This window comes from Gopherus flavomarginatus, chromosome 1, assembly GCF_025201925.1.
Source record: "Gopherus flavomarginatus isolate rGopFla2 chromosome 1, rGopFla2.mat.asm, whole genome shotgun sequence".
NCBI lineage: Eukaryota > Metazoa > Chordata > Testudines > Testudinidae > Gopherus > Gopherus flavomarginatus.
Window position 1 is genome coordinate 110,601,096 of NC_066617.1, and position 25,013 is coordinate 110,626,108.

Genomic DNA, 25,013 nt, shown 5'->3' on the forward strand with positions numbered 1-25,013 from the left:
TACATTAAGTACTTTCCCATGGAAAAATCACTTTGAATAGACTTGTTCTTAACATTGACATCCTGAGAGCTCTGCTAGGTGAGGAGTGCCAGGGAGATATTGTCAGACAGGCCAGAGCTGTTTATGAAACCAACTTACAAGACCCCTTTCCTGCCATTGCAATTTGCAAATGGTGCCCTCTGGGGGTGGTTCTGGCGGGACAAACTGAACTGGTTTTGAATAAAAAGGAAGTTTATCTTTATTTTGTAGTTCTTCCAGATGAGCCTAGTGGAAGGCCTTCTGAGAGGAAGGTTGCTGGGAGGAGGAAGTGGTGGGAATTTTTAACTGAGCTGAGGGAAAATTCAGGGGAAGTGGAGTTTTAAACAGAACATAATTAAATCTTTTCTGCTTGATTTTCAATGTCAGCCAAAAGTTAACCTTATCAAGTATGGGCCACTTCTCCTTTTCCATAAGAGGACTTAGCCCAGGGTTGTAATGAGGCTAATAGACAGCAACTTGGTGCTGAGAAAAGGAACCCCAGTACTGATACCTCTCAGGTAGGGTGGTCAGATAAATGAACCCCAGCACTAGAGACACTCCTACAAGATGGATCCAGGAGTCTAGGTCCTGTGTCTGCTCCCATTTGAGCATTTAAGTAAGTAAATGGCAAAACTTCTAATTTCAATGGGGTGAAACAGCCCCTTTGTTTGGTAGATGAGATAAGAAAGAGATCCTGCTGCACTCCCACACCCCAGCCCTCTGGAGTTTCTCAGGGGGTGTCTACACAGCAAAATCTGCATGGGCGAGCTACCCACATTAGCTTGAATCCAGCTAGTGCAAGTAACAATAGCAATGAAGACAGGTCAGAGTAGGCTAGTAAGCTCAGTACATACCAAGCATCTGTGTTGGGTTTGTATTATCCACATTGAAGCCCGTGTGTAGATATACTCTGAGAAGTGGCTCTGTCAAGACAGTCAGTGGGCTGGGTTTTTGAGGGTTAACTCCCAGCTAGAATGTAGAGGCAGTTTAGGGAGGCATTCCTCTCATGGAGTGGAATAAATACAGCTGAGGCTATTTAGGCCGAACACTTAGGGGTGTTGGGCTCTGTCTTCACAAGGAAAAACAGTTTGTTCTTAACTTGGGTTAAAGTCAAGGGTCTCTTGTGAACAACACAGATAATTATGCAGTGGTTTTGTGATACATGTACTGAGGCTTTAAAGGCAAGGAACAGATCAGCAAACCCTTTCCTTTGACACCTGTATTAGGATTTGAACCCATGGGTTAAAAGCCAGTATATCAACCTACTCTGCCACTGAAGATGGCTACTCAGTTTCTTCTTCAGTTAAAAAACAATCCCTCTGACAACCCCCAGAGGACCAGATACCAATAAAGGTGCTTTGGTTCTGTAGGAAGTATCTGGTTTTTCTGTACCAGGGACCTCCTAAATATATTCAAATACTTAGGACTCTCTTTTCACTTTTGTTTATTGGTCATCAGGGCCACCAGGAAAAGTTTCTCTAAGTAAGACAGAAAGTGGGAGCCTGAGACTTGTCCTTTGTAAGAGAACCTGGCAATCTTGAGCTTAGTAGCGATCCTTCTGTCCTAGGAGTAAGGGTCACTGTCTCTGTAAAACAGTCCCACTTACACAACAACCACAACAAAAGTGACAAGGAGACATGAGATGGTGACAACATCATCGATGCATGCTAGCATTACATGCACAGGGGAATTTGTGTTCTACAAGCTGAACTTGCACAAATGTTGTGGGACAGGGAGCCAGGTAAAAATCTGAACTGTCTGGCCAGATCCCAGGATGGGCGAGAAGCTTAGGCCGATGGCATTAGTTGTCCTCGTGATCCATTGTGGCAGAGAGAAATAGAGAATTGGAGCTGGTCTGTGGGAGTTAGTCACCAGTATCGCAGGCCAGCTTTTCCCTCGCCCCAACCAAGGAGAAAAGCTGTCCTAGACCCAGTGGCTGATTCATTGTTTTCAAATCCCCCTTTTGCATCCCTTCCTCCCACATGCATTCTGTTATTTGAAAGAAGAAGAAAAATCCTCTGCAAGTAAAATGTGCTTCAAGTGGGAGGGAATGTGTTTGTGGTGCTGCCTTGGGTGGAATTTTTCCTGTGTGTGGTGAGTATGGCCGTGCATGCGTATGTGTAACTGAAAATAGTCAAATGTTCATTTTAATGAAAGTGCCCTCACTCTGGCTATCTGATCTGAGGGTGTCAAGGAGTTCATTGACTCTAGCAATCCTTGAAGTTTTAGTAGCCATGTAGACACTTTAGCTCCACATCTCGCACTGGAAATAGCAGTGAAAATGTTTGATTTAGCTCCTGTGTGCAGGCAGGAGATGGCAGTGCAGCCATCCTTCCTTTTTTGGTGAAGCCTGCTGTAGGACATGGGAAAATTTTAATTGGAATGTTTTTTGCTCCTATGAAATGCTCATAACTGTTGTGTCATGTCCTAAAGCAAGCCACAGTGCTGACAGGTTCTGTGCAGGTGTGCATGTAACATGCACAGTTGTGGTGATGCGCCTCATTCCTAATCTTTAGTGTGGCCAGATGCTTTATTCGCAGGCACCTGCCCTTCCTTAGCTCTGCCACTGCTCTTCACTCCTGACTGTAGCAGCAAAACACCTCCCCACCAAAAAGACATTTGAAATATTCACCATCCAAAGCCAAAGGAGGGGAAAAAGTGTCTGCTCTGTGCCACAATCCTTTGTATATAAGGTACTTATATGGCCCTCATCACCGTGATAGCTGAACATCTCACAATCTTTAATATATTTATCCTCGCAGCACCCAGGTGAGGTAGGGCAGTGCTATTATCCCCTCTATACAGGTGGGAAACTGAGGCCCAAGGGGAGACTACGGGTACGTCTACATTGCACACGCTTTACAGTGGCATGTAGAGTACATGCTCTGCAGGCCCTCTTGCATGGGTATAAATAGCAGTGTAGATGGTGAGGCATTGCTTTGGCAAGGTAAGACGCACCTGAACCCAGTGGATATCTACCCTACCTGGCTGTCTACATGCCTGAGCAGTGCCTTCCACATGCTTAGCAGCATAGTGTCCTATTCCCGGAGCCTTTCCCCATCACAGGGAAGGTAGTTGGCAGGGGGGAAAGGCTCTGGCAGTGGGAGGGCAGCGTTCCAGCATCTCTCTGCTGCTGAAGCCTTTCTTTATGCCAAGGAAAGACTCCAGGTATCGAGGAGGCAATGGGGAAAGGCTCCAGCTGTTCCCCACTGCTGGAGCCTTTCCCCACTGCCCTCCCCCTGATGTGTGTAGCTACAAATCACAGTGTGGACTTAGCCTGCTTTTCATTGCGGCACATAGCTATGCATAACCTACACATCACCACCAGTGATGTGTAGTGTAGACATACCTTAAGTGATTTGATCAAAGTCACACAGAAAATCGTTAGCAAAGCAGGAAAAGGAACCCTGGTCTCCCAAGTCCCAAGCTAGCTCCCTCACCACTGGACTGTCCTTCCGCTGCATCATCATGACACAAATCCTACTGTGCCAACCACTGACAACGCTGTGCAAAAGAAGGTAGATGTTTGGGTTAGAGTTCTTATGAAGATCTGATCAGAATAACTTATCAAATTTCACAAGCATCCTATTGTTCTCTCTTTCATTTTGCAGACCTGCGTAGGATGACGGCTGGCTTTATGGGCATGGCTGTAGCCATCATCCTCTTTGGATGGATTATCGGGGTGCTGGGGTGCTGCTGGGATCGAGGCCTTATGCAGTATGTAGCAGGGCTTCTCTTCCTCATGGGAGGTAAGGAAAGAAATGCAAAGAAATGTCTTCTGCCTTTCTGCATCTTATATATGGTTTCAAGGTTGTCTGAAATGCCATGGTGTCTGATTTGATTCTGATCTTCCACACATGTAAATCAGGAGTGACATAACTGAAACCAGTGGTGTTTGTGTAAATGAGATCAGAGTCAAGCCCCGCAGGCAGAGCTGGGTGAGTGACTCAGAATAAATAGTTTATTTATCGATTTAGTCCTTTTTTCTGTACGTGGTTCTTTGATGATGAGATCACGATTTCAACGGATTTGCTTCTTATTGCTCACTTGTGTCATGTTGTGGTGCAGATAGGAGTAAGGAGCACAGACAGACATGTCTGGTGTCAGCAGAGGTAAGTGCTTTAGTGATGATAAACTGGAAATGACACAAATAATCATTCCCTTTCTGGGTATAGTGGGACCAACAACATTAACACTCTCCATACCTATCGACACAAACTTGTATTCAGCAAATGTTCTGTGCAAACACATTTCAGCCTGTGGACGCTTGCAAATTGTTCACTGTGAGGACTCAGTACTTGCAATGTTATGGAAAATAGGTCTGTTGAATTAAGTGGATATGATTGTTTATGAGATTGCAAGTTTGGTTGATAAAGGTAACTATTGATATAACATGCTCAGATATCTATAAGAAGTTTGACTTAGTACTCTGGGATGGTCTGATTAAAAATTAACACTATACAGAATCAATGTAGCACAATATTAAATGGATTAAAAACTGGCTAACTGATAGCTTTCAAAACAGAGTTCCTAATGGGAAATTATTGCTGACTGGGAGTGTTTCTGTGTGGGTGGCATAAGAATCATTTTTTGGCTCAGTCGTGTTTAACAATTTTATTAGTGATCTGGAAGAAAATAGATCATTACCGATAAAGTTTGCAGATGACATGAAGTTTGCTACAGTGATCAGTAACAATGGGGACAGATCACTTTTCCAGAGCAACCTGGATCTCTTGGTAGACTTAGGACAGTCAAACAACAAGCATTTTGATACAGCTAAATGAAAGGTCATACATCTTGGAATAAAGAATATAGGTCACAGTTACAGAAGAGAGGACTGTAACTTGGAAAGCAATGATTCTGAAAAGATCATAGTGTATAACCAGCTGAATGAGAGTTTCCAATGCAATGCTGCAGCTAAAAGGGCGAACACAGTCCTTTGATATATAAATGAGAATATTAAGTCAGAGTAGGGAGGGAGTGTTATTTCTACATGCAGTATTAGAGAGGCCATTGCTGGAATACTGCATCCAGTTCTGGCGTCCATGCTTTTAAATGGATTTTGAAAGATTGGAGCATGTTAAGAGAAGAGCCACAAGAATGATTTTAGGTCTAGAAAATGTGCCTTGTAATGAAAGACTTAAGCTCAATCTCTTTAGCCTGTGGAACAGAAGGTTAAGAAGCAACTTGGTCATGGTCTAGATTCTAGAATTAACTACACAAGGAGGAGAGATCTCATACTAGAAGGTTCTTTAGCCTGGTAGACAAAGGAAGAACAAGATCTAGTGAATGGAAATTGAAACTAGGCAAATTCAAACTGAAATAAGATGCATTGACTGTTTTATTAAATCTGACAAGTAGTGAGGTGGTTGTAATAAAAAGGTGTTGGTAAGAGACTGAACTTTTTTTCTGGTCAGTCATAGTTACATGACATGAGTCAGTGTTACAGAAGGTTATTCCCCTGACATATGGCATGGGTAAGTAGCCACAGACTCTAGTGGCTACTGTTACATCCTCCCTGACTTTTTTAAAGTCAAATACAAATGAAATATCACCCCAAAATAACAACCACAATCTGAAACAGTCAATGAATAAAACAGACAAATAGAGACATCTAGGTTGCAGGTCAGGATATTCAATATCTATCAGTAACTACCATCTCTGAACCTCTGGCTTTCTGATCACATAGTCTCTTCTTGTTCTCATACTAGTGCCTACTGCAGAGGTCAGGTTAGCCACTGAGATGGATCAGCAACTTGGAGCCTATTTATTGCTCTTGGTGTTTTTCCACTGACAGTGACTTGATGGGCAGGTGTTACTTCTGTCAGCACATGAGCATTGTCAAGTAGTATTCTAGTGGTTGTCCTAAAAAAGCAGAGAGTCAGTGTTCTCCATAGTTTTATTTGGCTCTTCTAAGAACCTGCAGGGCTAAAATCTGGGACTAGGAGGCTCCTGGGCCACTGATGCTGCTGCAGCACCACGGGAGGGTTAAGCCATGAGAGGACCCTGTGAAGCTAGGCTTGACAGGCACTAACGCCCAGCAGCAGCTGAGTGGCAGCCCCTCACAGCCCACTGATTGGCTGATGCCAGTAATTAAACCAGGAAGCCAACATGAGGAGCTATCTGAGCAATGACACAGACTGACAGCCTGCTTCCGCTCCAGACCCTGCTTCTGACAGATGCTAGACTCTGGCTCTGACCCTGGTTTGTCCTTGACGTCACTGTTCAATTGCTGTTGGAAACCTAGTGCCTGACCTTCCTGGTATGACTTCCTGGTATCTGGACCTGGCTTGACTCCGACCTTGCTATCGCAACTTGATGCCAGACCTTGACATCCTGGCATTCTGACCTGGCTTGCTCCTGACCCTGCTACTTGTCTTCCGATCTCAGCAGCTAGCCCATGTGACTGTGCCTAGTAAGGACCTGACGTAGTGTGCTTGATCTAATAAATCAAAAGAATGGCCAAATGAGTCACTTGTGAATTGTGGGCCATTATCTGTTATTAGCTCATCTGGAATCCCATGACAAGTAAATGGTGATTTGCAATGTGTTATTACATTGTTATTCAATGTGTTTTGCAACAAGTTAAAAGAATTCACTAATAAGAAGTCATCTTTCCTGTTTAGTTCAAATGTATCTATACCAACAGAGATCAGGAATCTCTCATGGCCTCCGGGGTTATTTTGCAGTCTATTTATTGCAGATTTCACACTTGGATACCTTATCTTTGATGGCAGCATTTGCTTGGTCATAATAGGATTTTTTTGCCTCTCTTCTTACACTTCTAAATACCCAGATGGGCGCTGCGGAATATGTATTGCATTTCTGACCTCATGCTGTTCAATCTGAGAATCTTCTCTTTGATATGCGGCAGAATATTATGCCATCTCTTGTTGATCATTTTTACCCTAAGACAGCAGATCATTTTTACCCTAAGCCAGCAGTTCATCAACAGTTACTTCCATCCCATACAGAGCCTTAAAGATCTGGTGCATGATGGGGAAAATCCTGGCCCCGCTGAAATTAATAGAAAAATTCCAGTGGACTTCAGTGGGACCGGAATTTCACCTGATGCCTTCATGCACATCAGAGTGCTGAGACAATCCCAATGGGAATTTTCTTAAACATATATCGACCAAAAGAAATATGAAAGACAAAGAGTTTTATACTTTATATATTGACTCAGACCTGCCTTGACTTGCATCAAAACCTAAATATTTAGGGGTCCTCTAGACATGAACTCTTTATCAGTTCTCAGGGGGTAGCACTCATGTTTGGTGGCCTAACTCAAAACTTTTGACTTTGTCCAAATTCTTAACTTGTTTGGCTTTATTACAGTGGCCATCCTGATCATTCCAGTTAGTTAGTGTCTGTTCACTCAACAACATCTAGTTTTACCATCAGGTCAGATTCAGCTTTCATTTTCTTTTTCAGTGCTAATGAGGTGTTATGTGGTTTGGTGGCACACTGAGGTCTCTATCAATGTGAACTCTTACATTGTCAATGCATCCCACTTCCCTCAACACCTCATCAAGTTATTTAAGAATATATTTTGCATTCTGGACAGTTAGGATGACCAGATGTCCCAATTTTATAGGTACAGTCTTGATATTTGGAGTTTGTCTTGTATAGGCACCTATTCCCTCAACTCCCATCCCAATTTTTCACACTTGCTCTCTGGTCAACCTATGGACAGTAGACAAGTTAATCACCCATTTGATCATCTGCATTTGCAGCCTACTCTCTACCCTAGGCATACATGGGGTTTTCTCTTTCACTGTTTCATACTCTGCTGAGTGATAGTACTTACACAGATGTGCAAATGTAGCTTTGTCACATAGGTTAATTTGTGCCCACTATATAAAACATTTTTTTAATTTTTAAAGGTTTTTTTTTATTTTAATGTCAGTACTCTCTCTCACTCTCTCTCTCTCTCTCTCTCTAGTATGTGTGTGTGCTAAGTTTGATTACATTGCACTCAGCTCTATTTTGAGCTTCACTTTTTTGTTATTTCCAGTGTCAAAAATAATCTGTTGCAGAACTTTCCTTTGCAAATATATTAAGAGACCCAACAAAGAACTCTATTATTGTCAATTTCATGATCTTCATCAGAGCTCTGTTCTTCAGCTGTACATTCATGAATATATTTTGCTTTTGTATTTGTTTGCAATTCATACTGAGAACAACACACTGTTGCAAAATAGTGTTTTATTGCTAGGGCCCTACCAAATTCAGGGTCCATTTTGGTGAATTTCATGGTCACAGGATTTTAAAAATCATAAATTTCATGATTTCAGCTATTTAAATCTGGAATTTCATGGTGTTGTAATTGTAAGGGTCCTGACCCAAAAAGGAGTTGTGGGGGGGTTGCAAGGTTATTGTAGGGGGAGTTGCAGTACTGCTATCCTTACTGCTGCTGGCGACGCTGCCTTCAGAGCGGGTCAGCTGGAGAGCAATGGCTGCTGGTTGGGAGCTCAGCTCTGAAGGCAGAACCAGTGCCAGCAGCAGCACAGAAGTAAGGATGGCCTGGTATGGTATTGCCACTCTTCTGTGCTGCTGCCTACAGAGCTGGGCCCTCAGCCAGCAGCTGCCACTTTCCAACCGCCCAGCTCTGAATGCAGCAGCGCACAAGTAAAGAATGGCATGGTGTGGTATTGCCACCCTTACTTCTGTGCTGCTGCTGGCGGGGCGCTGCCTTCAAAGCTGGGTGCCTGGCCAACAGCCACCACTCTCTGGCCGCCCAGCTCTGAAGGCAGGACAGAAGTATGGGTGGCAATACTGCAACCCCCCTAAAATAATCTTGTGACCCTCCCCAACTCTCCTTTGGGTCAGGATCCCCAGTTTGAGAAATGTTGGTCTACAGATTTCACGAGGGGAGCCCAGATTTCACATCTGGGATGCATTTTTCATGGCCATGAATTTGGTAGAGCACTATATATTGCATAACACAGCACCCTTTATGATGACCGCTTTTTCATCATGTTATTACAGTCACTTTTATTGCAAACGAATATGATCTCTGCCATTTGTTTACCCTTGTAGTATCTATTTATGCCTTAATATACACTCTAATTAGAGATGCACTTTTGTTTTTTCACTGTTTGTTAACACTGTCATTGGAGAAGCACAGTTTTCACTTGTTTTGCAAATATTCACTATTCATTGCAAAGTCACGTCTAGGTCTTGCAATAACGTGGCTTTCAGCCAGATATCAGTTTTACCTTCAATAACTCAGTCTATCGTTAGCAAATAGACAAAGTATTCCATCTTCTAAATGTCCCTGTTTGCACAATTTAGCTTTAGTATGCAGTGTTCTCACAAAATGATCAGAGGTCTCACCTCGCAGCTTATTCCTTGTCTTTTGCATGTGACATTCCTCGATGAAACAGACTTCAGGACATTTTTAAGTGGCCTTGTCTAGCAATTTGGAGTACCTTCTTGATCCCATTGGAAGGTACGATTGGTCTCCAGGGCTTGTTGGCCTTCGCCATGTAGCAAGTGTGGTGGATTTCTTCCTGTCTAATTTCTCTGTATTAGCACTTGCTTCTAGGAACATGTGGAAGTGCTTCAATCCCTTCCCCCAGTGATATGCCAATCTGAGGACTTTGGGAGCTCCAACTGGCTCCATCTTCACCACAGATTTAGTTTTCTTCTGACACCACATAGGAGTGCTGCTAAGTGACTTATCCTTACTGTCTGGCCCTAGTCACGTGATATAGGTCAGGGTTACAAATGCTTTACATACCCCTTCCCCATATCAGTAATCAATACCCACTTTCCCCTGTGGCTGCTGTTACAGGAGTGATAAGCAGACAAGGAAGATGTGTGACAAAAAAGAAAGTCAAGGATTAGTAAGCAGGTTGCCAGCACAATTTGGTGTTTTCTTCCAGATATGCCAAGCAGGGATGTTTGTTAAAGAAAACATCCAACCAGGTATAAGTGTATGAGATTCTACTCACATCTGTTTCTGCATTCTGGTCTAGGAAGAGGGTGGGAATGGTGGAAACCACCTTTCTAGTGCCCAAAGCAACATCTGAGTAGTGCATGTCCCCCTGTTGCAAGGGACTGGCGGGAATACAGTACAGCCACGTGTAGCATGCCAGTGTGCATCAGTGCCAAGTGACTTCCAAAAAATCACTGGTACTATCCAAGCTCTCAGTGAGCAGGATGACGCTGAGGGAAATAAATCACGTGGCAAATAGAGATCTCAGGATCAGGGCCAGCTCCAGGGTTTTTGCTGCCCCAAGCAGTGGGGGGTGGAGGGAGCCGTGATCAGCAGCAGCTCCACCGCGCTGCTTTCTTCTTCGGCGGCAATTCAGTGGCAGGTCCTTCTCTCCAAGAGGGACTGAGGGACCAGCCACCGAAGAGCTGGATGTGCTGCCCCTTCCCCTTGGCCGCCCCAAGCACCTGCTTGCTGAGCTGGTGCCTGGAGCCGGCCCTGCTCAGGATAAACTGACTCCTGGTATGTGGGGTAGAGAGAGAGAGTGTGAACAATTGCTAATAGTTTAGGTAGGTTTATATATCAGAGCTGTTGTGTGTATCGGTCTGTCTCTTTGCAACACACATGCATATCCTCCTCTAGCTCACCAAGTGCAGGCTTGTCTTCAGGAAGTCCAAGATTGTGCATTGTATCGCCTATGCCTGTGCTGTGCGTATCTGCAATTAAATGACAACTGCAGTGTCTGTGTATGCAGCCACGAATGGGTCCTTTGGATCCCAAATTTAACCTACATTGAAACTTGCATATGATGGTGAACAATAGGGCCTTTATTCCACTTGTCTGTGGGCTCCATCTCACACAAATAATAATTCTACTGCTGATTGATTTGTCAAACAAAATGTAGGGATTTAGTAAAAACAAGCATGTGGCAAAACCCTGTGATTGATCTCTGCAAGGCAGATATGAAGTGCCTTGATGGCAGCTACTGAGGGGAGGCAAGAAGGGAAAAAACTGAGACAGGATGAAACTCCATGGAGTTCAGCTAAAAATGGCAGAGGCTAATGCAATTTCTTTTTTTAGTAACTTTTTATGTGGCAAAATGGTTGTGATCTCTATTTATTCTTTTTGTTGCGTCTCTTATAGTGGTCACAGCAGAAGCAGTTGCTATGGTGAAGGCTGAAAACACTTTCCATTATGAGATTCTGTTTTACATGCCTATAACTTTTCATAACATTCTCGTTTGGGAATCCAGTTTCTCATGCTTGTTCTCATCTCAAAGATGAATAATTTTGGGAAGCTTATACAAAATCTTTTCATCCATTTGTGAGTGATGGCAGATACATACACTTACACACATCCCCTTTGAAATAGAACTATATAATCAATGGCTAAAACATAAATATTGAAGAAGGGCATAAATGTAGTCTTCACTGAGGAATAGTGCCTTTCCTTGGTTTGACAAATAGTAGCTGTGGTTTGACAAAGTTCAGAGCATTTGCAAATGCTGAGCATGCTCATTTGAATTTGTCCATGACACTGGGAGACGTTCACTTAAAAATCGGCACCGGGTGCATGCCTGTGGTTCTCAGGAAGCTCATGTGTAATACCACCACAGGACGGTCACATAATTAACACCTATATGTGGTTTAGACACTAGAGGGGGACAAAGAGCTACTCTGTATTTGCGCATCTTGGACACAGGCCTTTCAAAACTGGTTAACAGGCAGGAGTGTGCCTTGCCCTTTTGTTACCCTGTTAATTTTGATTTTTTTTTACTCTTCTTTTGCATTTTAAAATGATTTAAGGCCTTGAAGTGGCGTAAGCAGCTTAAATTGATCTGAAGTCTTGGACTTGTTTAAGCTCTTTAAGATTAAGGCCATAGATTGCATTAAGCTGCAAACAAAAACGGAACTGGTGAGCTGGCCAGGGGCTCTTATGTTACCTTAAACATTTTTTAATCTGTGCACTGACTGGGATATATATGTACAGGTATGGAAATGCATATTTGTCCTGAGAGACTAGCAGTCACCAGTCATCCTTTGGTCAACTAGTGCCTGTCAGCTATGGAATGGGGCATTTCATTTCTTTGTTTCCTTTCTTCACCAAGAAAATAAAAATCTAGAAGATTAAATAGTTATATCGCCTCTTCCCCACACCCTTCTCTCCCCCCAGTTTTAATGTTAGGAAATGCAAAAGTTAAGGTCAATTGTACAACAAGAAGATATAAGACAGTGTCATAATACACATGCCCGAAGGACACAGTTAAGGTAGATTAGTCTTAACATGTCTTTACTTCCAAGTGCTTCACTGTGCAGCCTTATTGTTGCGTTTCACACAGGTTTTACATTTTTTTTAAATAATATCACCCAGTTTCAAAAGTAGACACTTTGAATAATGAATGTGAAACACTGCTTTCACTGAGATTGCTTCTGTAAATCACTCTGTATCCTCCATTGTAGTGCCCTTTTGTAACTTCCTACAATAATACTCCTCAAGGAGGGATCGCAACACACATCTCGCCACCTACTGTAGCATCAGTTCACTTGTGGGACTATGTGTCCTCCTTCTGGCAGAAACACAGTTTTCACTAAATGATTTGCACAGAACATCAGAAATGGAGCCTAATCTTTATGCCGATACCAACAGGCACAGCACTTTAAAGTGAAAACCTAAGAGTTTATGACTACATTTGGAAATTGGGGGTGAGGGGTTGAAGCAGTGGCGGATTCCAGTCCAATCCCAGAGGTGTAACACAGGTGGTATTCATTTAATGCTTTTAACAGAAGGGATGGATCAGTAACTGCAGCTGGAGAATTTAGTGTCAACTCTGTAGCATTTGATTGCCATAGAAACATTAGCTGACCTCAAAGACAAACTTCAAACGCTTTCTTTTTGTGGTTCATTTCTGCTGCTCCTAGACATGCACTCACACTCCGAAGAAAAAAGACCAACATAAATAGTTGTGGCACCTTTGTATCAGATCACACACAAACTCTGGCTTTTTGTGGTGCAGAGATCTGACAGTAGCTGTGTGTGAGAGAGTGAGAGAAAGAGAGAGTGTATACAGCTGTCACGGATCCACAGGATCAGTGCTATGACCCCAGATTTGACCTCCAACAGCATCTGCAGGGTTATTCGCACAGTGTTGAACAAACAGAAGGGTTTATTAGTCAGCTGGAACACAATATAGAAAGTCCTTGGTGAGCATAGATTAAAAAAAGTTACAGCATGGTTCATTCTTTGTAGCTCAGAGCCTCAGCCAAGTGGTGTCCCATTGGTTCCCGCTCTGTCCCCTCTTTGTTGAAGTTTCTGGGCCAGTCCCACCTGTCCCTTCCTCAGTCCTTTGTTGCCCAGCTGGTCAAACACAGCTGGCTTCCTGTGGAGGGGTGGGCCATCCCTGGTCGTTAGCTGTTAGGAAGCAAATGTCCCAGTGTTTGGCTTTTCCAATGTCTACATGGACTCCCCAGTGGCATGGGCCCCAAACTCAACACAGCAAGGCGTCAGTCACACCTGCCTGGTTGCCTGCTCAAGAGTAAATAGCCCTTTTCTACCCCCTAGGTGACAATGCAGGATATGAGGGTAACTGAGGCACAGGGTTCATACAACATATTTACAGAAAATTCCCACTCTATCACAACAACCCATTGCCCTTTACTTCTGATTGGGATCGGCTGCTTTCCTCAACATGGCCTACATTAGATTGCTGAGTCAGTTCATCCTTGTTTTGCAGCACAGGCATTTTTTCACAGCTCTTGGTTTGTTTCTTTTTAAAGTAGGCCAGACAGCTAGAGAGAACCCTAAATGCTCACTCCCAAGGCCAGCGTGCACTAGGAGAGATGTGGCGGCAGCACACTCGGCCCCCTGGGGAGATGAGAAAGCAGGTAATGCCTTCTGCTGCTCGCCAGCAAATAATTTGGCCTTTGGCTCTGGGGAGAGTCTGTGTAGCCCCTTTCTTTTGGGAGGATAGTAGCTCTGCTGTGAAGAGATGAATTAAAGCTGGACAAAACGTGTGCAGTAGGCTCTGATAGGAACTCAAAGGATTTTCCAAGCAACAGTGAGGGAAGACAAGCTACACGTTTTTTTAAAGTTCTGCAATTCTCTGCTCCTTAATAATGTCACCAGGCTTTGATCTGCTGCTGGCATTTGCATTTCAAGGCCAGAGGAAAATGGTCAAACAAAATTTGAGTTTACGGGGTTTTTTTTAACAATTACTTATTGAGTGCCTTTAGCATACTGGTACCAAACAGAGAGGAAGGCAGTGCATGGGTAATAGAAAGAGAGGTAGGGCTGGCATGACACCTTACATACAGGCAGGAACAACTCTCTGTAGAGCCGTGCATCCGACAAAGTGAGTATTCACCCACGAAAGCTCATGCTCCAATACGTCTGTTAGTCTATAAGGTGCCACAGGACTCTTTGCTGCTTTTACAGATCCAGACTAACACGGCTACCCCTCTGATACTCTCTGTAGAGAGAGAAAGGGGACTGCCTGTGTATGTGTAACAGAGCCTAGTTTGGAATTTAGAAATTCACTCAAGACTCAGACCTACCTTCTTAGGCACCCTTGCAATGTAGGCCTGTCTTGTCTATTCTTGAGGGCCCTATTAGGGGGTGATAGAGAAGTTAGTCATACATATGGTACTTGTGTGGAGTTGGACAGCTTCGTAGGAGATGAAAGTTTTAGCTCCCTGCAACATGAAGAAAGAATCCATCACAGCCCTTTTCAATGCCATGTAATCCTTTAAAAGGCAGAAAATAAGGGATCAGGAGTGCTGATGCCCACTCTGCAATTCATGTGACACCATTTTCATGGATTTGTCTTGTCTCTTGCAGGCTTCATTTACAGGACAATGAAAATCTCAGTTTGATTTCTGGATAATTATATCCCTCAGGACAAATATAAATGGTTCCAGTTCTAACTGAATGGCTTGGGAGACTTCTTGTGGGATACAAAGCCACCTACAGCAAGGTTCCCCCCTCGTCCCATTCAAATTCAATCCAAGTCAGATAGTGACCAAGAAAAAGCCATTATAACCTGACAGGTGTGTGGTTGCCTGCGTAAAGTGAGGTGGTGGGTCTCAGTACAGTTACTAATGGACAGATGTCCAAATCATACAACAAACACTACCACAACTGGCACCAGATGGCATCTTTGATGGCATCCACAGCAGAGGAATAAGGATTAAGTGGACATGGAGATAACACTACCCTCTCATCCCTTGAATTGTTCCTTGCAGAGTATTTTAGAGGCATTGGCAGGGCAGCGTGTGAGAAGTTTGCACTGCCTCTGTTTATGCTGTACTTCTATAGACAAAGAAAGGACCTCAGCCGCCATGAATCTGACAATTCTCATCAGCTCTAAATTCACTTTAAAAGCCAAAGTCAGACTTCCATATAGGGATCTGATTTTCAGAGCAGAAGTAGATTTATCTTCCACATCCTGGAAAAGGGAAAAATTAACCAGGGTGCTGAAAGATCAAATGAAAGGGTGATAAAAGTCTCTTCTGTTGGGGGTAAAGGCATGTTTAAACTGGATAAGAAGCCAGCTGTGACTTTAATAGTCTGTTCTGATTATGTTTGTTTCAGCTTAAATATAACTGCGCATGTGTAAGAAATTGCAGAGTAATCACGTTTGTGAGGAAAATAAAAGATAAAGTAGCCCCAAAGCTAGAAGAAACTGGTTTGAACTAACACAAATCCTGTACTGGCAGGAGAGGAGAGTTCACATGGAAACGAGAAGATAACAGAAAGTTATAAATAAGTCTGCATAACAACGGGAAGCTGAAATCTTTTTGTCCAGTGCTGGAGGTAACTATGATGAGATCATTCTGATGAGCTTCCCATTTGTAATTAATTGATCACTACTTACTAAGTGCTTTGCCTTCCTAAAGATTTGTTATGCCCACCTGCTGAGTAAGTGAATCTCAGTCCAACACCTTTCCTGCTGTGAATGCAGCACTGTGAAAAGTCAAGTGCTTCCGTGTGATAATGGAGGTCAGCTCAAATTAATTGAGAGCCCATAACGAGGGTTCCTGCCAGTGCTGCAGTTTGGCATCAATCTAGCAGTCTGGTTATATGGCAGACCTGAGATGTGATGGAGTGGCAGGCATATGAATCAGATACTGGAGAAACTTGCAGCAGGATGAACAGTCTGGGAGAGCAGACATGCAGTGATGGAAGGAGTTATTTCCACACACAAATTACTTAGTTATGACATTAATTACCACTGCCTGTATTACCCCCACACAACTAAAGGGCTATGCTAATACTGGCTCAGTTTTTTGCTGTCTCTGGGTACGTGCTTGCAGGGCTGCAAAGCATCATGTTGCTCTCATGGGTGTAGTCAGTCATGTTATTACTGCTGGGCTATCTTGAGGTGAGATGGTCCTGGTCATCACTGTGCCCACAGTGTTCAGCGTTAGTCACTGAGTAATTCCCATGCTTTGAGCATCCCCTGTTCTATTCTTTTCTGGAGTCCATCTCATCGAAACGTAATGCAACTGTAGCTTCTGAAGAAATAATGCAAGACAGGATGTGCAGTGACAGTGTCACTCCTGACTTGTGTGCAGAACACATGGGAGGGTGTGCACTTACTGTGTTGTACATGTCTTGGATGCAGAGATACATGATAGGGTGCACTGTGTACACACCATTGGTGCAATCATACACAACAGGGTGCACTGCGATTGTAGAGTCTTGTGCTCAAATCTCGGGTGTCATAATACACAATAATTTGGAGTTACTGTGTCATATCTACGTGCCATAAGAGAGTAATGCACAAAGGGCCAGCTCCTTCCCTAGTGTAATTAGGTGTAGCTCAATGAAATGCACTGATTTGCACAAGCTGAGGATCTGGCTCAAGAGGGTGTACAGTTATGGTATAAGAAGGATACATGTTCTCCAGGTGTAATAATACACTACAGCTTGTGTAGTTACAATTCAGTACACATGCACTGCTGCTAAAATAATACACAACAGGATGCATGGTTACTGTGGTTTACTATGCATTCCTCCAGTGTGCTGTGAGACATGAGGTCAAAGGCCAAATGCAAGAAGCACCCAACCAGCAGATATATGATACGATAACAGCATTACTATACACCCCGCTGTTTATTGTGGTTTTTAGTTTTTAAAAAGTGTATTAAATTCCATCCCATGTGGGTTTATAGTCTCATAATGACACAGCATGGAAACCCTGTTAGCCAATCAGATAGCTCCTTCCACCCAAGCCTTTTTATAAGGGCAAATTTAAAGTAAATCCTATGCATTCTGCAACCCGTCTGTTAGCTGATGATGCAACTGTGTATAATTAAACAATAATTTATACTCTGTGCAAGTGTGTACAGAGCAATAAAGTGTTCTCAAGAGCCGTGTACCGCTGAGGCATTCAGTCCATGCACAGAAGGAGTTTACTGCAAAGCTGCTCCCTCACAATGGAGTTTGTCACCACGGAGCTAGGAGCAGTGTTGTTTTATTCTTTAATAATTTCAGGATTGTGATATAATTTAACTAGTTAATGGGACATCTACCTCAGGATCAGGCTGCATTATGTTATTTATTTGTTTCATGTACCTGGAAAAAAAAACTTGCAGGGTAAAGAGAGGCTGAAAGTGATGCAGCTTCTGTTGTGATGTGAGTTTTTTCATCCAGCTCTATAATAAAAGATCAGATGATGGTCACAAGACGAGCACACCCTCCAAAGAAATTAATAACCACAAATAACAACCAATAGCAACAACATCCAGATACAGAAACACTTTAAAAAATGAAACTCACATTTCAGTGAGAATTGCCTGGGTTAAATAAAGTAAAATAAATATCATCTTCTAAATCAGACTTCTGTGGGGCTGTTCTTACCTACTAGAGTTGCAAATTAACACCTGAGGTTCTTATAACTGTAAGAGATCAGCAAGGGGAAAAAAATCTCTGTTCCCTCCCCCCCTACAATTTATCTATCTTGCACATTTGAAAGCACAGTCTGTTCATGAGTCAGTTTCCGTGATTGTTTTTTTCGGAGGTGTGGGGAAGGGGTGTCTGTCTTTCAGTCAGGCACAGAAGAGATATTTTTTGAAAAAACAAGAGGAAAATGTGATTGTAGATCCACATAAATTTTGAGGGGGTCTCAAGAGCAGGCATAGTACCAGAAACTACTTATAACTATTTTTAGGAACTGACTAGCTTTCAAATCCATGGTGCCTCTTTAAGGTGATGGAACAAATTCCATTAATAGTTGGCTTTTCATCCTTTATCTAAGGCCTCAGTCACAAATACTAGCCACAGGCATGTTTAAACAAAGTTGTTGTTGGCAGAGTTCTGGCAGCATTCAGAGGTTCCTCTAGCTTTCCAGCTTAGGCCTTACAAAGATGTAGAGGGCATGGAATTGAGGCATGGCTGGGAGACAGAGCCCAAGCAAGCTCTCAGAGCAAATACAAGGGACTCTATAAAACTAGTTACTTGGTAATCAGAACGGAGGAATATATGTGAGAAAGCAGAAGTACAGGTGTGGGACAAAACCTTAAACCAATTCAGCATGGCTAGTGCTGGCAAACTGAGCCAGTTGTGTTTAAACCAGTTCCTCCCTACCTGAACATCCCCACAGCCCTGCTTGATGCAATCATGCTTAAAAATGGCTGTAACTAGCTCCACACAGTACTGCTTCCAATATGGAGAGGGCAACAGTGGACTCTCAAACCACAGTCACAACTCATGCATGGTTTTCCTCCTCTGCAACTCTGAATAGCCTCCATGGAAACTTATCCAAGCAGGGTCCCCAGGTGCTATAGCAATTATTATTTATTATTTGTATTGCGGTAGCACCTAGAGGCTCCAACTGAGATGAAGGGTCCCATTATGCTGCACATTGTGTATAACAAAAGGATGATCCCTGCCCTAAAAAGCTTAGAGTCTACATATAAGATAAAACAATGAGGAGTCCTTGTGGCACCTTACAGATTAACAGATTTATTTGATGAGATGATGTCTGTAATAGCCCAGCAACTTGCCCTTGCTGGCTGTTGTGTTTGTGCCCACACTCTGGGCCTGCATGCTTTTAAGCTTCCTTTGGTCTGGGAAGGCTCTGGCCTCTCTGACATACTTCTTTGGTGCAGATTCTCTGTTGGGTACCTGGAAGTTGAACCTCATGGCCCCACTGCTGTAGGCCCCCAGAACCAGTTCTGAACTCCACTCCCATCCCGAAGACACTGCGGTAGCTTAAGCACACCCTTTCCCAGAACGCCAGCTTTGTGGGTTCTCTAGTTTATAATTTACCCCTTACAGAACATATGATCCTTGAAGCAAATAGGCGCAGACATTACAAAGGGTTTCTAAAAAGCAATCACTCTTTACTGTAGATGCACAGCAGATATACAGATCTATGCAAAATAAGAAAAACCCATGTGTGATTCCCTGCCTCAGTTTACTCACCACTCAAGTGTTCTCTGGGATTTGATCCGGATTCTGGGACTTCTCTCCTTCAACACATGCTTCTTTTACTGTTCTGGTTGGTGAGAGACAGCCACTCTGAGCAGACTTAGTCCTTTTATAGACTTCCAGACTCTTTTGTTAGGTCAGCCTCAACCCCCTCCTCAGGTGATCAACTGCCTGGTTACCAGCCCACCTGAGTGGACTGGGTCTTATGAGTGCCTGATAGCTCCCTGAGGTAAGGTATCTCCATTTGAATGGAAGACCATGGAGGTTTAACAACCCACCATTGTTATCCCTGTGTCTCCACCCTTTGGAATTTCACACCAGAATGGAGGTGAGAAGGCACAGACCAGCCTTACAGTCATAATGGAGTTTGTAGTTTGATATAGATAGGTACAGAGGGCTCATAATATCAAACAGAATTAATAAATTGTATATAGATTCCCCAGATTGGCTTTGTCAAGATTAACAGAGCAGGGGTACCTCACAAATAATAATAATATATGGAAATATACCTCTCTCATAGAACTGGAAGGGACCTTGAAAGGTCATTAAGTCTAGGGTGACCAGACTGCAAGTGTGAAAAATTGGGATGGGGGTGGGGGAGTAATAGGAGCCTATATAAGAAGATGACCCAAAAATTGGGACTGTCCCTAAAAAATTGGGATATCTGGTCACCCTAACTGAGTCCAGCCCCCTGCCTTCACTATCAGGACCAAGTACTACATTTTGCTCCAGATCTCTAAGTGGCCCCCTCAAGGATTGAACGTACAACTTTGGGTTTAGCAGGCTAATGTTCAAATCACTGAGTTATCCCTCCCCCTTAAAGTACTGCTGATGAGTTCTTACACTCGTTTTTTTTAAGATGGAGCTTTTGTTATTACCTTTTATTGATTTAATAGCTAGACAAATACAATTCATGTGCAGTAAGGCATTTAACCTCTTCTGATTATCAGGGCAACCATTTTCAAAACCAGATTGAAAGGAAGGGTAGCTGTCTGATTAGAAGTAGCTACTGGTTGTCAAACAAAGCAACTTCTGTGGTGTAGACACAGCCTTAGATGAGACTTGCTGTCTTGCCTGACAGAAGCATTTCCCAATAAAATGTGAATTTTCCTTTATCAGAAATATTGCTGTGGCTTTGTCTCATTCACTAGTGTTTCATTTGGGACACTCCCATCTCCCCTCACAAATCTCAGCCTGGATTTTTCTGCCCCCATCCAACAGAATTTAGTTTATTACACTCCTGTCAGCTGTGCTGGAGAAGTCAGTTTTTCTCCCTCCAGTCCCGCTTGAATGCCAATGCATCCCTGGCGAACTGTTATTACTGCCTGTCATTCATATTCTATCTTCCAATTCCATGGAGGGGAGATTTAAACCTCAGCCCATCTGCATTCAGTTCTGACTGGATGATTATCCCAAAGCTGCAGAAAGTGTTTTTGATAAACAAATAAAAATTCTATATTGCCACTGCTGTCCTGGGACGCTGGCTTATTAGTAAACGTGGAAGGGAAGTACATGACTGATTGCAAGAACCTATCAGGGAAATTCTTTAGGATTTAATTTTTTGCGGGGAAGAGACCATAACAATGAATTGTTCATGAAATTTGGCAGTCCTGGAGGCTCTGAAGTCCCGTGTCTAGCGTCAGTACAGTATCATGGGCAACAGTAGTCTACTTTCCCCTCACACTGGCCCACCAGTATGTCTAACCCTGACTTGGAGAGACCACTTCTTGGGGTAGTTCAGTCTCCGTGCCCATTCAGTCCAACAGTGGTGCCAATCAGGAGGGTGGTTTTATGTCATACGGGCATCTATTCACTAGGTATTAGACTGCAGGCCCCAGCTCATTTTGCACAGGTCCCCAGACAACCCTAAAACACATCAGCATTCAGTTATTATCAGTAGCCCCCTGGTACCTCTTACATCATGAGGCCTGATTAACAGTAAGTGGGGCCATCCTAGTTCTGATAGTTGAATCTGAACAGCATGTGGGATTCACACACTGGACATACAATTTTCTCTAGTCAGCATGATTTAGCATTTTTTGGGCCTTGTTAAGTTGCAATAAAAAGTGAGATAATGGCATGTCATTGATGGATGCTGGTAAATTGGAGTTAAAAATATTGTACATGACGTCTTACATAACCAAGGACAGTGGAGGGATATGGCGCCGTGCACCAGCAAATTGTTATGCAAACTACTGATTATTTATTAGCTCAGTAAAAATACAGAGTTTGATCCAGAGATAGAAACAGCATTTTTAATGAGTTTCACTTTCATGGCTGGTTTTACTCTCCATTGTTTGTAACTTTCTCCTCCTTAGTATTTATTAATTTCTTATATGGTGGTGTCTAGAGGCCCCAACCAAGATCTGAGCCCCATTGTTGTGGGCACTGCACAAACACAGTCCTTGCCCTGAAGAGTTTGCCATTGAGATAGATGAGACAAAGTGTAGGAGAAGGGGAATACTTCCTTCTTTTTTGTATTTAGCAACCACATGGTTTCAAACTGGCAACACAGATTTTCCCTGATTATCTCCTCTCACAATCCTATGTCTCTAATGGAGCTGAAATTATCACATTCCTTTTAGCAAAGAAAGGACTCTTTTGCCATTTTATAACCACAGTCCTTGGAAACAAGCCACAGAGCTTGGTTTATAGCTCGGTCACTCTGCCATGCACCTTCCTCCCTTCACGATATAAGAGCCAAGACTGCCTGCCACACAGGGACTACTGCATTCCTACTCACACAGCTTCATGTTACGAGGATAATCCATTTAACAAGGGAGGATGTGGGGGAAGGGACTGGGATTTCTAATCAAACAAGTGGGTTGATTTCAGAATAAAGAGGAGAGGGTGACTTCTGTGAAGGAGGCCCTCCGGTGGCCTGCATCTCCTGCTGTTGATATGCAAATGGTGTGATACTTCCCTGAAGATGACCTCAGAGCCTGGGGTGTCTCTGCGAGATATTTGGAAAGATCTGGAGCATTTAATCTGGGGTGTGTCTACCCTCTGCGGCAGGGATTGTCTCTTCATCTATGTCTGTACAGCACCCTGCACAATGGGGACCTGATCCTAATTGGGACTATAAAATGTTTATTATTCAAGAATGTCTGGTCACCATGTATAGAATTTGGCCAGAGAGGCAAAGTTCCCCTCATCCGCCCCTTCATTAGAGGAGAAAGTGAGGACTAACTTCAATGTATTTTCCCCCTCACACTGAGTTGAAAAATCAAACTCCTCCCAGTCTCCGTCCTATGCCTCTGCCAGGAGCTTTCTGGGCCAAAGGATAGCATTAGAGGAGTGAGTCTGACAGGCTGCCAGCAAGGTTGGCTTACCACGCTACAGGGGACACAGAACAGGCTGAATGACCTTCTGTCATGGGCGGCAGTGCAGACTGAATGGCCAGAGTTCTGAAGGTGTTTGCTGGCAGCTGGCTTCGTGGGTTTGTCTAGAGAGAAGCCAAGCCAGTGTGTGTCATGCCGATATATAGTTTCAGATACATCAGTGGGAGGGAGAGGAAATGAATGAGGCCAGGGTCATGTATGTGGGAGGCAGGGAGATAAAACCATCTGCAGCAGAAGTATATTGAGGCTCTTGGTTTCTGTTTGTTGGTCTTCATTTAGCCTCAGAGCAGGGACAGGTTCAGAGCATCACTTCCTTTCAAGAGGGCTGTGAAACCTTTAGCTCAAAAGAGCCTGATGCCCACTTACAGTAAGGTTCTGGCAGCAGGAAAAATGCAAGTGAGAATCAGGCCAAAAAAGTGCCAGGGGGCCAGTTTTGATCACACTTTGTGTGTACCTTCGTGCCAAAGGAAAACGTTCAGAGTTGTGGTTACAGCATTCCACTCTGTATGATGCTGGCCAGAGCGTTCCGTGCTGTGCAGCACGGGATGGGTTAATGATTAGCATGCCCAGGCATTTGCATGAAGAAAATGTGAGTCAGAACTAAGTATTAATATGGGGGCAGCACGAAGGACAGGGGAGTGACTCTTCCAGCAACTTGCTTCTTACAAGAGGGGTCCCCTCCTACCACAACCCCACCCCATGTAAGGTGTGTCTCCAACTTCTAATGAATGTGGGATTTCCTTGCTGCTGTTACACAAGCAAAGGAAGTGTCTCTAATGAATTCAGAGATGGAGGGAGCTCTCTGGCATTTTGGCACTAACAGATTAGTATTCATTATTATTGGTAATTATTATTATTATTTATTTATTTTATTACAGTATCATTTAGAGGCCGCAGCTGAGAGTGAGGGCTCATTGTGCTAGGTCAGTGGTGCCCAAACTTTGCCTCTCACAACCCCCCTTTCCTGTAATGGAATGTGTCTGCCCCCGCTGGGAGCAGAGCTGCAGCCACGGGCCAGGGTCTGGGGCAGAAGCGCGGCTGCGAGTGGAAGCCGAGGGCCAGGAGTGGAGCCAGGGCCACAGTTGAGGCAGGTAGGCTGGGGGGTGAGGGCGGGGCTGAGGCTGGAGCAGAGTGGAGCTAGGGGCAGAGTGGGGCTGGGTGGTGCTCCCTCCCCATCCCCTGTGGGGGCTGGCCTGGGCCCTGCTGTGCATCTCGGATGTTCCTCCATGCCTTCTAAAGGGGTGTGCTCCACAATTTGGGGGCTACTGTGCTAGGTGCTTTACAAACACATAATAAGAGACAGTTCCTGTCCCAAAGAATACAATCTAAACAGACAAGGCAGTCAAAAGGTATATATACACTGCAGTCTGAGGTGTGATTGCAGCTCAGTTAGGCTTACCAGCATTAGCTTCAATCTAGCTAGCATGACTAAAAATAGCAGTGACTATGCAGGGAACAGGCTAGCAACATGGGTACAGTCCCAGGGTCCCCAGCATGCTTGTACAGCCTGGGCTGAAGCCTGTGCCATGCTAGCTAGATTAAAGCTCACGTGGGTATTTTATCCTGCAATCAACTCTGAGTGCCGTGTAGACATACCCAAAGAGGAGGAAGGAGGAAACAGGTAGAGAGAGAGGAAGTGACTTGCCTAAGGTCACACAGGTCAATGGTGGAGATGGGATTCACATGGAAATCCTAGATTTGTTTTGCTGGAGCCTCTAAAAAGGATTTTGCCATACTGGCATGTCCCTGTGTGCCAGGGATGTCTTTTGGTATGTGTTCTCCCCAACACCTTGTCTGATTGGCTTTGGACATTCCGGAAATATTCCACTGTAGCATAATTCCACTCATGCCCGCAGACTGGAGTGTGTACAGTTCACTGCTTGGCTACAACTAGCAATGGTAAAGAAGAGGAAGAAAAGAGGCAAAAGCAAGAAGGAGAGAGAAGAGGAGTAGTAAGAAAAGAATGTGGAAAAAGAGCGAGAGAAGGAAATATTACAAAAATAACATGGCTCTGACTGTGTTGGGGGGAAGTAAGGAGGAAAATTAGATCACTGGCTCTACTGTGATTTTGGCTATCATCTCTAGGGAGAGGTTCTCAGATTATATGGTAGAATCGTAGGATGGAAAGGACCTCGAGAGGTCATCTAGTCCAGTCCCCCGCACTCATGGCAGGACTAAGTATTATCTAGGCCATCTCTGACAGGTGTTTGTCTAACCTGCTCTTAAAAATCTGCAATGGTGGAGATTCCACAACCTCCCTAGGCAATTTATTCTAGTGCTTAACT

At 43.8% G+C, this 25,013-nt stretch overlaps 1 protein-coding gene across 1 annotated transcript in view; it reads left to right on the top strand.

The window, feature by feature from the left end:
* The window catches only part of TMEM178B (transmembrane protein 178B), a 366,471-nt gene that overhangs the window by 337,825 nt on the left and 3,633 nt on the right, over window positions 1–25,013 (top strand). Inside the window, exon 3 of the mRNA XM_050918892.1 lies at window positions 3,630–3,767. Within this exon, the coding sequence (XP_050774849.1) occupies window positions 3,630–3,767 (138 nt within the window). The remainder of the gene's footprint in view (window positions 1–3,629; window positions 3,768–25,013) is intronic.